Here is a 13,125-nt window from a genome sequence, read left to right as displayed (position 1 = left end):
TGTGAGATCCCACAGGACTGAAACATAATATGTGTGTTACCCACACTAATATTATTAGTGTGGGTACATAGCTGGCCTACTACATACTGAAATAGCACACTAGAAAGCCCAGACGACACACACTCCACTCCACACAGCCCTTGAATCTCAAAGCAGGAGCATCTTGGGCATCAATAATATTGTTCAGTGCCACGGCAGTGAGAGACAGGACAATAGTGATGAGGTGAGTATGCATGGTGACAGACACTAGGACCAGGGGGACGGTGGGTGGCGACAGAGGCTCTACTCACAGTCAAGTTCGTCAGTAGAAATCCTGACAGACTGGCGTCAAAGGGCGGTCACGTATATGCCAGTATGAGGTCCCCTTTTTGTCAGGCACTGTCTGGGGCTGTCCAGTGTCAGGAGGCATTCTCTGAAAATGCCAGTGACACATATTTTTTGACAAGTCTAATATTTGTAAAAGTGTATAAAACAAAAAGGTGAGATGCAACACATGCAAGCTTGCATGTTGGCTATTTATTGCTAATTGTCGTACAACAAAGTATTCATATTGTAGGGCCTGAGTCTTAATTTATTGCCTTGCCTCCAGAGTTTCCATCTATCATCTGAGAACACCCTTATTTGCTAAATAGGTTCAAGTCTAGATACCACAGCTTTTATAATCTGCTCTCCTTCAGTAGTAATTGCCTCAAATCCCCACGTTACCAGCATTGCAGGGACATTGGAGAGACCTAGAACTTGGAAATCAGACAGGGATAGGAGGACAAAGCCAAAACAAATCACTCTGAACAAATCAACTCAAGTCTGATTCTCAAGAGGGTCAACTGGGATTTTCGGAGCTATTTGGCTGAAGTGTCTCCCCCTGCATTAGCGCCCACCACAGCAGCAGCTGACCCTGGGCAGAGAGAGGCCCGGGTCCGGGGCCAGACAGACAGAGGGTCCGGCACGCGGACCCCCGCTTCCTGTGTTGTAGCGTGGCGAGGCGAGGCGAGGCGGGACAGCGTGTCTCTCCTGCTCCGCTTCAGCCTGACCTACCGTCTGTGGCGTGCACTTAACACTGCAGATAACGCAGGCTTTATAGCACCGTGCTGGTGACAGACAGGAACAAACTGCCAGACCTACACTGCTGGCCTCAGAAACACACAGAGACTGTAACGATGGGACAACCACCGAGCAGCCGCGCACGTGTCCTATTAAGTAGTCTGGTGGACACAACCAGGACTGGGGGGGGACACCGTGGGTTCCCCCTGTTTAGATAGTGTACTAATTTAAGTGGTCAGAGACGAGGGCTAATACCAGACAGGCTGGCGGGGCAGATTCTGAGCCAGTTTCACACACTAGTATGAACTATAATGCCTGGGTCCAACAGTGGGCCAAAGCCAAGGTGACGTCTACTACACCACAGGAGGCCATGACAGGTTCCGCTAGATAGTGAGAGTGGGCTCATGGATGGATGCGACGATCAATAATAATAATGAATTGCATTTTTATAGCGCATTTCCAAGTGCTCAAATCGCTTTACAATGGTTCATTCATTCATACATTGGGAGGTGAAGCGGCGAACAGTCGACGCCAGCGTCCTCACTTCCCACATTCACACACCGACGGTGGCGAGCTCACACCGACCGACTCATTGGAGGCAATGTGGGGTTCAGTGTCTTGCCCCAAGGACACTTTGATCAATAAGATGAGCATTATGGCAAACAGTGGATACATGAAAGAGTGGCCTCAGTCGAACCTTCTTTCGACAAACATGTTAGAAGATGTCAAGGTACAGGGTGGACATTACATACATTTAATTCACAGGGTGGACAGGAAACAGATGTCCCGGTGGCTCTGTCCTTCACCTCAGCAAAGATTCAACATTGTGGATTACAAATCTGACATTGATTGATTGCAGACCTGTGTGTGCACACAGACATCAAAGGGGGCGACATAGCTACTGACCTTTTACTGTAAAAAAAGTGCCCTCTCCAAACAATGCAAATGCCCCTTTCCCAGCTATACGTTTTCACATACTTATAATCCTTCCAGTTCAGTTATTACATCTAAATGAAGCATACTGGCATGTTCTACCACCTGACAGGACACTGGACAATCGTTTCCAACATCCTCCTTTGCTCTCATACTGTACAACAATTACGAACAAAGGGAGTCTACCAACGCACCTCAAGCCTGAAACGGCTGATCCGGTGCTTCAGGTACAAGGACATCATGAGTTGCATAAGGAGAAGAGACTGGAGCAGCACGGACCTTTAGAGCCTTTAGAGAGTAAGAGTCAGAGTTTGATGACTCTGATGAAGACCGCAAGGTCGAAGCGGCAGTTTTTTTTAATACTCAGCACCTAAATAAAAGGCTCTAAATGTCTGTGCTGCTCCAGTCTCTTCTCCTTATGCAGGTCAACAATTACTTTCAGGGCGGGATGGATGGATGGATGGATGGATGGATGGATGGATGGATGGATGGATGATGGAGTATAAATCAGGCACAAGGCATTTATTTAGGGACATTTCTCATGCACCTCACATCATTCAATACCAACAGACACATGGCGCACGCGCACACACGCACACACACACACACACACACACGCACACACACACACACACACACACACACACTTTCGTATCTACACGAAAGTAAAAGTCAAACTGTACAAGAACAACCCGTCATTAATTTACTCTTTTGTCAATGTAATAAATATTACATAGCTCAGAGGTTGAATTGAAAGTTAGGATCAATATGAGCACAGAAGTATAGCATTACAGGCAGATATGAACATGGACACAAAGCTGAGGACCTTAAACATTTATTGGAATTGAAAAAGTGTGGCTCCGCTCAACCATACAGGTGGGAATTGGGAAAAATGTCAAAAACCATCAGCTGTTCATCACCTTCATCCTGTTGCCTTGAATAAAGAATGTAATTCGATCCCTTGTACTGTATATACTAACATGAATCAAGACATTCAGACCTCCAGAGTGTAATCTATTACTGCCATTTAAAAACGTCCCAGTAATTGGTTATCGGGTTAATCTCACCTGGCAATCTACCCGTTGTCTTTAAGGAATGTATGTCTTCATTTGTAAACATAAAACATTCTGAGACAGACTAATTAAATGAGAGAATGGACCCTGTCTTTACAACATTATTACAGGCATCAGAGCACAGTATAGCAACTGGCAACCCGGCCAAAACTTCAGTTCTTTCACACAAATTACTCTTAAAAAAAAAACCTGAAAGGGTTTGTTCTTGAGTACATCTCCCAGGGGAGTGTGATTATAGACACAGTCAAACACCCAAATGAGCCCCAAGACAGAATCCATCTGCACCGGCAAAAACAGCCACTTAACCTTTAGCCATCCCCTGCCATAGAAGAACCATAGACCATGGACTCCCTGATGCAATGTTGGTCACTGGAGCCAATCCAACCTTGACCAGATCCATACAGTTAAACGACCAGGCAATGAATATGAATGAATGATATATTAGGCCTGTTTCGGTACCCAGCATTGGCTGGATGGTTATTTATGGCATGTGTGAAATAAGCTCTCCCTCTCCCTCTCTTCCAGTGTTTGAGCTCTGGTCTTACTTCACACAACACAGATAGTGTTTGCCTAAACAACACTGATTTGCGCTTATCTCACTATTGGCCATACATTTGGCTGTGCATCATGTCAGTACTGTGACATGTGCATATATGGGTAAAATAATAATAATCTGTCCAGACAGACAAAAAAAAACGCTTAAAGGAGAATGCCATGCTAGAAGGCTTTCTTACCTTTCTTTGTAGTCGTTACGTCCCCACCAAAGAGGTCCAGATGTTTTTTGTGCAAAAACTCCTTATTGGCTATTTCCCCTACCATAAGCCCTCAATGAATTGCATTGAATTGAATGGGGCTATGGGGTGTTCAAGCTAATTCGCTTATTTCCATCGAAATAAGTAGTAAAGTGTGCCGCTTGGGATATTATTCACATTATGAAGAGAGGATATATACAATTAATTTTGAGCGATGGAAATAAGCGAATTAGCCATAGCCCCATTCAATTCAATGCAATTCATGAAGGGCTTATGGTAGGGGAAATAGCCAATAAGGAGCTTTTGCACAAAATAACACCTGGACCTCTTTGGTGGGGACGTAACGACTACAAAGAAAGGTAAGAAAGCCTTTTAGTATGGAATTCTCCTTTAATAGTTACACAAGAGAACCCTCTGCGTTTGTAGGCTATGCCCCGTCATGTAACAGTAGGAGACTGGCCGTCTAGATAGAAGAGGGTCTATCTGTATGTTTGTTTGTCTATCTGCAGCTAATCTGGGGCGACTGTGGCTCAAGAGGTAGAGCAGGTCGTCCAATGATCCACGGGTCGGTGGTTCGAATCCCGGCTCCTCCTGTCTACATGTCGAAGTGTCCTTGAGCAAGACACTTAACCCCAAATTGCTCCCGATGTGCTGATTGGTACCTTGCATGGCTTCCGCCGCAATCGATGTATGAATGTGAATGGGTGAATGTAATGCACAATCTATGTAAAGCGCCTTGGTTGAAGGCACTATATAAATGCACCATTTATCATTTATCTCATAAACGGCTGGAGCGATCAGCATCAAATGTCTTGTGCATTCTGCCAGTATAGGCCATAGAAGTACTTCCATACATTCTATATGTTTTTAAAATTATATACGATAAGATCCAAACAATTATTAGACCCTGTCTTGGTTCTTTTTGTTTTTGAACGTCTGGCTTTGTGTGATCTTTTATATAAATTTAAATAAAAAATAATTAAGGCCAACCTTAATTTTGTTCTTTAAAAACATCTTTCAGTCTTTATGATCAAGTTATTCAACCACGTAGCACCTAAATAGGTACTGGTGAACCTAAAAGACCCCAAAACAATAAGTTGACTGTGTAAATATATATAGAGCTTGTGAAACTATCCTGGATATGCAATTCTGATGGCCAAATAATCAGCCCGCTCAAAAGGGGAAAAGAAACTGATTGTAGTAAAAAGCATTTACGTCTTCTTCTAGGCCAGGGGTTCTCAAAGGTTTTGGCTGGGGACCCCCGAAAATACTTTGACTATGTCTCACGAACCCCGCCCCGCCCCCCTCCCCTCCCCCAATACAAACTGACTGCAAAAATAACCTTAATAATAGAGAAAATATATCATAAATGAATACTGAAACTAGATATAATCATTAAGGAAAGGTTGTGCATGCACCACGTACTGTGTAAATTTCCATTTCCAGCCATTCATTCATTTTTTTTTAAATTTATTTGGGGACCCCCGAAATAATCCGACGACCCCCCAAGGGGTTTGCGACCCACGGGTTGAGAACCCCTGTTCTAGGCCAGTAACCACCACAGATTAAGTTTTTATGTAAGCGATTTCTTTATTTTCATCAATAATCCTCTACATTGTTTACATCATCATTTCAACTTCCTAATGAGTTCTTCACTCAAAAAATCACTCGATATCTTTATTCCTTATCTTTGCATCAAGAAACTGACTCTGTTCTGAAATTTAAAAAATGCCATTTTACAACTGGTCATTTGTTGTCAAAAAAAAAAAAAAAAAAAAAAAAAAGTATGTTACAATTTGTATCACATGTTTTAAAACAGAAGTCACGTGATATACTTCCCTGGTATTTCACTGCAGTGTTGAGGCATATAGTGTGTGGTACATCCATGTCTGTGTAGTACATCAGACTCACTGAGTCATATTGGCACTGCTGGTCTGCAAATAATAAAATCTCCATTTTCCAAACTACAATTAGGCAAAACGCATCATTAAAATGTCTCTTTTCTGACCAGCCAAGAGTGGCTCTAGTGTGGTTACACTCTGATGACTTCTTCCACATTGTGTTTATGTTAATTGTTTTTTTTTTATTTTTTTATTAGCCGATCTATAAGCTCAAAATGCATTGTGGTGCGGCGCGTCATGATCTTGTAGATCGACTATTTAAGCAACTCGCCCGTCGCTGAGCGACAGAGTACACATAGGGGTGAACCACCCGAAGGATTTTGTAAACACTTCACCATTTTTTGTGGACACAAACAATCAGGCAACACAGCATCGATTCACATTTAACTTTTGCAAACCGTTGGGCTTCATACATACATACAGTACATACAGTAATGGCTTGTTCAATGAATCCTAAATGAGGAAAAAAAGGAAACCCATTTCAAATTAGTGATAAAAATAAAAGACAGTAATCAATTCATTCACTGCCCCTTGTTGTAACTAAAGCAAAAATATTGACTATATAGGAAAAATACGAACAACCTGGTGAGATCGAAATAAATTTAGTTTCAAAATTAGTTATAACTAATACTGAATACATTTTCTTTTTTTTTTAAATCACCTGAAGAAATCTCTCAAATTGTAGTGTCTCTAATTAATCTTCGAGATAAACGGTGAGCAAAGTGGTATGAACCATGACAGCCCTTTATGCATCTGTATGCATCTGGAACCCGTGGCCAGGCTTATAGCCTGGGCTTGTGGTCGTTCGGGAAAAAAACCAAAACACGTGCACCATTTCCTGGTATCATGACCTACTGGGAAACAGGGTCGTCACAAGGTGCGCGTTGTTGGGAGTCAGTAGGATTGTCTGTTATATGAGGGGGGAAAACGTTACCTTATGCAAACTAGTGACAACCCCCCGCCCCCCCCAACTCTGCAGCAGCCAAGCTGAACCAGGTGATAGGGGGTACGAAGCTGATATCAGTGAACTCTGGTTTACTTGGAGTCAGCATGTATAAATAGGTTCACCGTGCTTGCACACATACACAGTAGTTGCATCCTGATACTGGGGAGGGGGGGGAGGGGAGGGGGTGGGGGGAGATAGTACAATGCTCATCCAATGGCGCTAAGCAGGCCTTGTGTTCCCATCTTTAAACCTGCCCTATTTTTGGGCATTTCATTATGGTGGGCAGAAATCTATAAAGATAAAAATAAACTAAACATTGCAACATTTTCAAAAAATAGGGACGATAGCAATCTGCAAGCATACATAATTCACTGCGAGTTTGCAGATCGGTGATTTCCGCGATTAGTCGGTAAAAGTGATTACAATAGCCAGTGGAGCCACCGCCACTCTTTTTGGCAGGGGGAAATTACTTTACATTAAAATAAATTAAATTGAGTCTATAGTATGGGATGAGTTGCCGAATGACAAACTTTGTGTCATCCTTCTTCTCATCCGTGCTGGAGAGGGAGGTAGATCTGATGGGACTTGGTTATACCGTAACAAGGCCGATAGCTTTGCATCAAACAGTACTTACGCTGCGCATCACCTCTGGGAGGTTTAAGAGCAGCAAGGTGATAGTCAACCTGTGACAGGATGTGGGAGAACAAAGCTAGTGCAGTCAGTCTAGTCTAACACCTGTGTGAAGACGGTAGACAGCGACACATCATCATCATAATCTAATGAAATGTCTGCCTGGCAATTTGCGTATATACCGTGTCCCAATATCTGGCATTGGCAGAAGATGGCTTTGGTGTCCGATAGAAAAGGGTCGAGATCTGGAAATAGTATACTGTACCGTGGTAGAGCGAACGACACAGAATAAAACGAGATATACAACTCACAACTTCACGCTCTTGAAATCTTTACGCAGCAGAGGATTTCCTACTTCTACGAGGCGTCGGGATGGCGTCGCCCGTCTCCACGGAGCAGAGAGGCTGTTACATCAGGACCTTTGGCTGACATTCTTACGTTTTTCCTGTGCTTAGATTTTAATAAAGTCCATGATTATCATAGGCTGATTGACTTACTAGGGAGGCTACAAAGAAGATACCGTGGCTTCTTATTATTCAACATATCGATAGTCTCACATTTCTCACAAGAAACAGTGTCTCAAAAGGAGAGAAACATTTACCCGCTCTTTAAAAAAAGAAAAACCAAAAAAAAAACACGTAACATCTCCTTTATAACACTGTTAAAATAACCAACTTTATTTTTTCACTTAATTCTGTAGATTAAGAGGGAGAAAACCAGATGAGCAGCTTTTCCACAGACGCAACACGTTCCATGGACTCCACTGGAATATGCAGGAGGAGTGACTGTTTCACCCAGGGATAACGAAACCCAACCAAGAGGCATACACAACTATAGTCCATGAACCAGAACCAGATCCAAACTGTACAAGAAAGAAGTTCGTCAAAGTCCATCGGAGGAGGGCCACAAAGCCACCCCTTGATCCTGACACAGAGTTCTGGTGGAGTTCTGGTTCTGCATCAGCCGTGGGAAGAGAAGATGGGCCTGCTGATGTTGCTGTTGGTGGTCATGGCTGATAGTTCCCACCTATAGAGACAGAGCACACAGACAGAGCAGAAGAAACCACGAGTTTAGGGTTAGTTTTTTTCCTCTTCAGGATTCAAGGCATGCCATCTTCAACGTCAACACAATGTTTCAATCTTGTGTTTTCTTTTAACCGCATTAAAACCCTTCTGGGCGGGAACCCCTTTTGGTGTTTTAAGCATTATGTTATACTTTAGCTATTGAAAAATAGCAGATCTACAAGCTCGTAGCTTGTAGATCTTGTAGGTCTGCTATTTTAGAAAAATCGTGAAAATGTGGTGCAAATCTTGAATATATATTTATTATTATTTCAGAGCCAACGTTTTTAGCTCAAATCTTTGCTTCTGGGGGGGGTTACACATTTTCAGATGGGGGTCGGCGGCCAATTACATGGCTGGACTGTCAGGATTTAGAAGGCATTTGTAGAATCGTCCTTAAAACCTGGCATTCCTAGTTTGGGCATATAATTATAGGCAGAAATCTTTGAATTTCTTTGAAATCTGCGTCGCGATAATAGTACTTTTGATGATCACCATGCCTCCAGTGATGGAGCGGTGCCGTCTGTGGACACAATGTCCTGATGGAGACGTTCTGTGGACACAATGTCCTGATGGAGCCGTTCTGTGGACACAATGTCCTGATGGAGCCGCTCTGTGGACACAATGTCCTGATGGAGCCGTTCTGTGGACACAATGTCCTGATGGAGCCGTTCTGTGGACACAATGTCCTGATGGAGACGTTCTGTGGACACAATGTCCTGATGGAGACGTTCTGTGGACACAATGTCCTGATGGAGCCTTTCTGTGGACACAATGTCCTGATGGAGACGTTCTGTGGACACAATGTCCTGATGGAGCCGTTCTGTGGACACAATGTCCTGATGGAGACGTTCTGTGGACACAATGTCCTGATGGAGCCTTTCTGTGGACACAATGTCCTGATGGAGACGTTCTGTGGACACAATGTCCTGATGGAGCCGTTCTGTGGACACAATGTCCTGATGGAGACGTTCTGTGGACACAATGTCCTGATGGAGCCGTTCTGTGGACACAATGTCCTGATGGAGCCGTTCTGTGGACACAATGTCCTGATGGAGACGTTCTGTGGACACAATGTCCTGATGGAGCCGTTCTGTGGACACAATGCCCTGCCGTAACATGAGAACCAGGAGCAGCGGCTGACAACCAACACTAGCGCTGACCTGACGAAAAGGTCAGAGGTCGAACCCCACATTGTTATCACTGGCTCCGGTTACCACCCTCACTCCCCAATCGCTGTGTGCCTTGTGCGTGTGCATCTGTGCCTGTGTGTGTGTGTGTGTGTGTGTGTGTACGTGCGTGTGCGTGTGTGTGCATCTGTGCCTGTGTGTGTACGTGTGTGTGTGTGTGTGTATCTGTGCCTGTGTGTGTGTGCGTGTTTGGATAAAAGCAGCAGACGATGCCACTGGAGCTCCAGATCCCAGTGAAGGACCAATGGGAGTCAGCGGGACCCCTCTGACCTCACCTAAAAGCCCCTCTTAGGGTTACAAACACAACTGCCAACGCAAACGTGGAGCGTGTGCAAGGTGGCAGTGATGGTGCGAGGGCAATTAGTATCAGGTTCCACCAAGGGGGTGGGCGGCACATATATAGAAAGTTATTTTGATATAACTGCTACCGTTTTAACCCATTTTGGGAGGGAACTCCTTTTGGGGTTTAGTATTATGTTGTGCTTTAGCTATTGAAAAATAGCAGATCTACAAGCTCATAGCGCGCCACCGAGTGGCGCGCTACGAGCTTGTAGGTCTGCTATTTTTTATTTTTTTTAATCGAAGAACGACATAGCTTTTAAAACTGTCATTTTCAAACAGACATTTTTAGAATCTGATCTCAGGTCAAAATCGGTTAACACAAAAAAACTAATTACTTCAAAACCTGCTGGTCATCCACCGAGTCGAGGCTGAACTTCTGAAAGACAAACGGGTTGACCGACCGTTCCTCCACTCTGGAACGCCCTGCCAGATGAGCTGCTCAGGTCTTGATAAATCACTAACTGTCTTCTTTTAAATCATGTCGTATATATATATATAAGACACACTTGTGTCAAAAAGCCTTTCCGTTATTTCAATTGTACCGTTTAATTTTATTTCACATTGCACACACACATTAACTTGGTGATGGAACTGGGAATACTGTAATGGCCTACGTTGTGGTTGTGTGCAGAGTTACTTCCCCATTAAGTCCTCATTACAGAAGGAAAATATTTAATGACCTTGAATGAATTTAAAATGCACCTGATGTTATTCCTTTAAATACCCAACGGAACCTTTTCATCTTCTAAACACACAAGTCATTAGTGGCAACGAGTGCAATTTTCTGCTTCGCTGCTATATCTAAAAGACGCTGTTTATGAATAATTAGTCATTTGTGAATTCAATTAGTTTACAGTTATTACACAAATTAGATAATACCCTGCGTGTCCCCTCGGCTTCTGGTCCCAATTTAGCTTGTCACATTCACACATCTAAACGTTTCAACACAACCAGTGTTGTTTTCGTCGACTAAAACCAAGACGAAAAAATGTTCGTCGACTGCCTTTTTTCACTGACTGAAACTACTGAGTTCTTTTAAATCACAGCTAAAAACCCACTTGTTCACGATGGCTTTTACTTGAATTATTGAACGTTTTATTTTGTGTTCACCTGTTTATTTGTGTTAAAATGGTTTTATTGTTGTTGTTTTATTCTACTGCACTGCATTTTATCCTGTATTGGAAAGCACACTTTGTAACATTTTTTTAAAGTTTATTATTATATTTATTATTATTAAATGAAAACTAAGCTATGATGACTAAAACTGAGACTTAATGTATTGACAATTTTGTCAACAGATGAAAACTAGACTAAAATGTTATGGTAGTAAAAAAAATCGTCTTAGTTTTAGTCGACGAATTCAACACTGGTGTGAGAGAAACAAGAAAAGCATGCTGCTGATGTGTGAACTGCCCCCACCCCCCCACCACCCACCACTCCCCCACCCTTTTCCCCCTCACTGTTTAATATGTTTCTTTTCCCTTTTTACCTCCTTTATGATGAATTCCCCTTCTGTTCTTTGGCTCTATAGAAGTGTCTATTTGTACGTTCATCTAAATGTTTTGATGAATTGAACAAGGTGGACCCTCTTCTTGTAAACAAGTGTAATGCTTTATTGGGTCGTCCTCCACTCACAGTCTTTGTATTGAGTTTGTGCTTGAAATGTACTGTAATTCTTGCAAACTGTTATTAAATATTTCAATCAATCAATCAACCCAAACCTGATGTCGTGAGGGAGTCCCGACTGCTCCAGACTGTACTGAAGAACTGCTATCTTGCATAACGTCTTCAGATTAGGACCTGGAAACCAGAGGGGAAGAACAACAGAACCACCAATCAATCAATCACATGCGGGCCGATGGGGTCCAATTCATCACATCTTTATGGGGCCCTTTATTTTTTGTTTTGAAATGGTTAAATGGTGCATTTATATTAGCTCCTTCATCCAAGGCACTGTGCATTACATTCACCCATTCACACAGACATTACATTCACCCATTCACACACACATTCATTCATACACCGATGGCGGCAGAAACCCTGTCTCACAACACAGCGAACAGCGAGGTCCAGTGGCGTGCACAGATAGACACTAGGGGGTGCTAGAGCACCCCCTGCCCTTTTGGCAATTTTGCTCTTAAAAAAAAAATCTTTGTGGACCATGCGGTGACATTGATCAAATCTTGATAAAAAACGCTTCTACTATATTATTTAGGCCCCCACAATCTAAAAGCTATGTTTCTATGTCAGTGGTTCTTCGATTAAAGAAAAATAGCAGACCTACAAGCTCGTAGCGCGCCACTCGGTGGCGCGCTATGAGCTTGTAGATCTGCTATTTTTCAATAGCTAAAGCATCAAAATGGGTTCCAGCCCGAAAATGCGCTGCACAAGGTGCCCTTTTTTTCACTTGAGCACTTGCCCCTCTAAATGTCTGTGCACACCACTGGCGAGGTCGACAGTAGGCCAAAGCAACAACACAATTATAAATACATGCCCTTGTTTAGAGTTGGCATTGACACACATCCGATCTGATAATTGGATAGTGCTAAAAACTGCAATACAATATTACGTCACCATTATGACTGTTCCACTACCTGCACCATGCCTGCTGCCACCATATGGAGGGTGATGAAGCAGAGAGTGCAGGACATGTGCCAAGCACACGTTGGCACGCGAGAGGCCTTGACAGATCAATCGCCCCAGGTGGGGGGGGGGGGGGTGTACCTGGTGTCCCTATTTTTGGCACGTAATTACAGGTGAAAATGTTTTGATAATTGTGTTATTATTATTATTATTATTTTAATAGCAGATCTAACCGCGCACAACACATCTCGAGAGATCTCCGCCTATACGGATAAGTGAAAAAAAATAACAACATTGCAGATGCAATGCAGCGACTTTAGGGAGGTCATTCATATTATGATGACTGTGATACGATTGGTTTTCAAAGCAGTGGGCGTGAGTAGGATTCTCACCTCAGTTCTACCCAGATTGAATTGAGACGTCCGCACGACAGACACCATTGTACAACGAAGCATAAAAACCACACAGACGCCTATTGTTGTCGCACAAACATCGCCATGGTGTTGACTAGTCCCACAGCGGGCTACAAACTACGCACAGTTTGTCTCTCACAAGAGAGGTAGGCTACAGACGGACACGATCAGCGGGCGGCCGAGTTGACAGCTGTCAGTGTCAACAGCTCACTTCCTCAAGCGCGCTCCCGTTCCATTCATTCATTCTCGTAGCGCACGGG

General features: G+C 43.3%; 1 protein-coding gene across 3 annotated transcripts in view; it reads right to left on the bottom strand.

Moving 5' to 3' along the window:
* Positions 1–5,462: 5,462 nt before the first annotated feature.
* klhdc3 (kelch domain containing 3) overlaps positions 5,463–13,125 on the bottom strand; it is a 78,043-nt gene continuing 70,380 nt past the window's right edge. For all 3 annotated transcript variants that reach the window (XM_083775688.1, XM_083775686.1, XM_083775687.1), the window contains 2 exons: positions 11,591–11,669; positions 5,463–8,302 (listed from right to left, as the gene is read on the bottom strand). In XM_083775688.1, the coding sequence (XP_083631814.1) occupies positions 8,236–8,302; positions 11,591–11,669 (146 nt within the window). In that variant the 3' untranslated portion in view covers positions 5,463–8,235. The remainder of the gene's footprint in view (positions 8,303–11,590; positions 11,670–13,125) is intronic.

This window comes from Protomyctophum parallelum, assembly GCF_964188405.1.
Source record: "Protomyctophum parallelum genome assembly, chromosome: 10".
NCBI classification, from domain to species: Eukaryota; Metazoa; Chordata; class Actinopteri; order Myctophiformes; family Myctophidae; genus Protomyctophum; species Protomyctophum parallelum.
The sequence above is the reverse complement of the archived record's forward strand: the minus strand, read 5'-3'. Positions and strand labels throughout refer to the sequence as shown.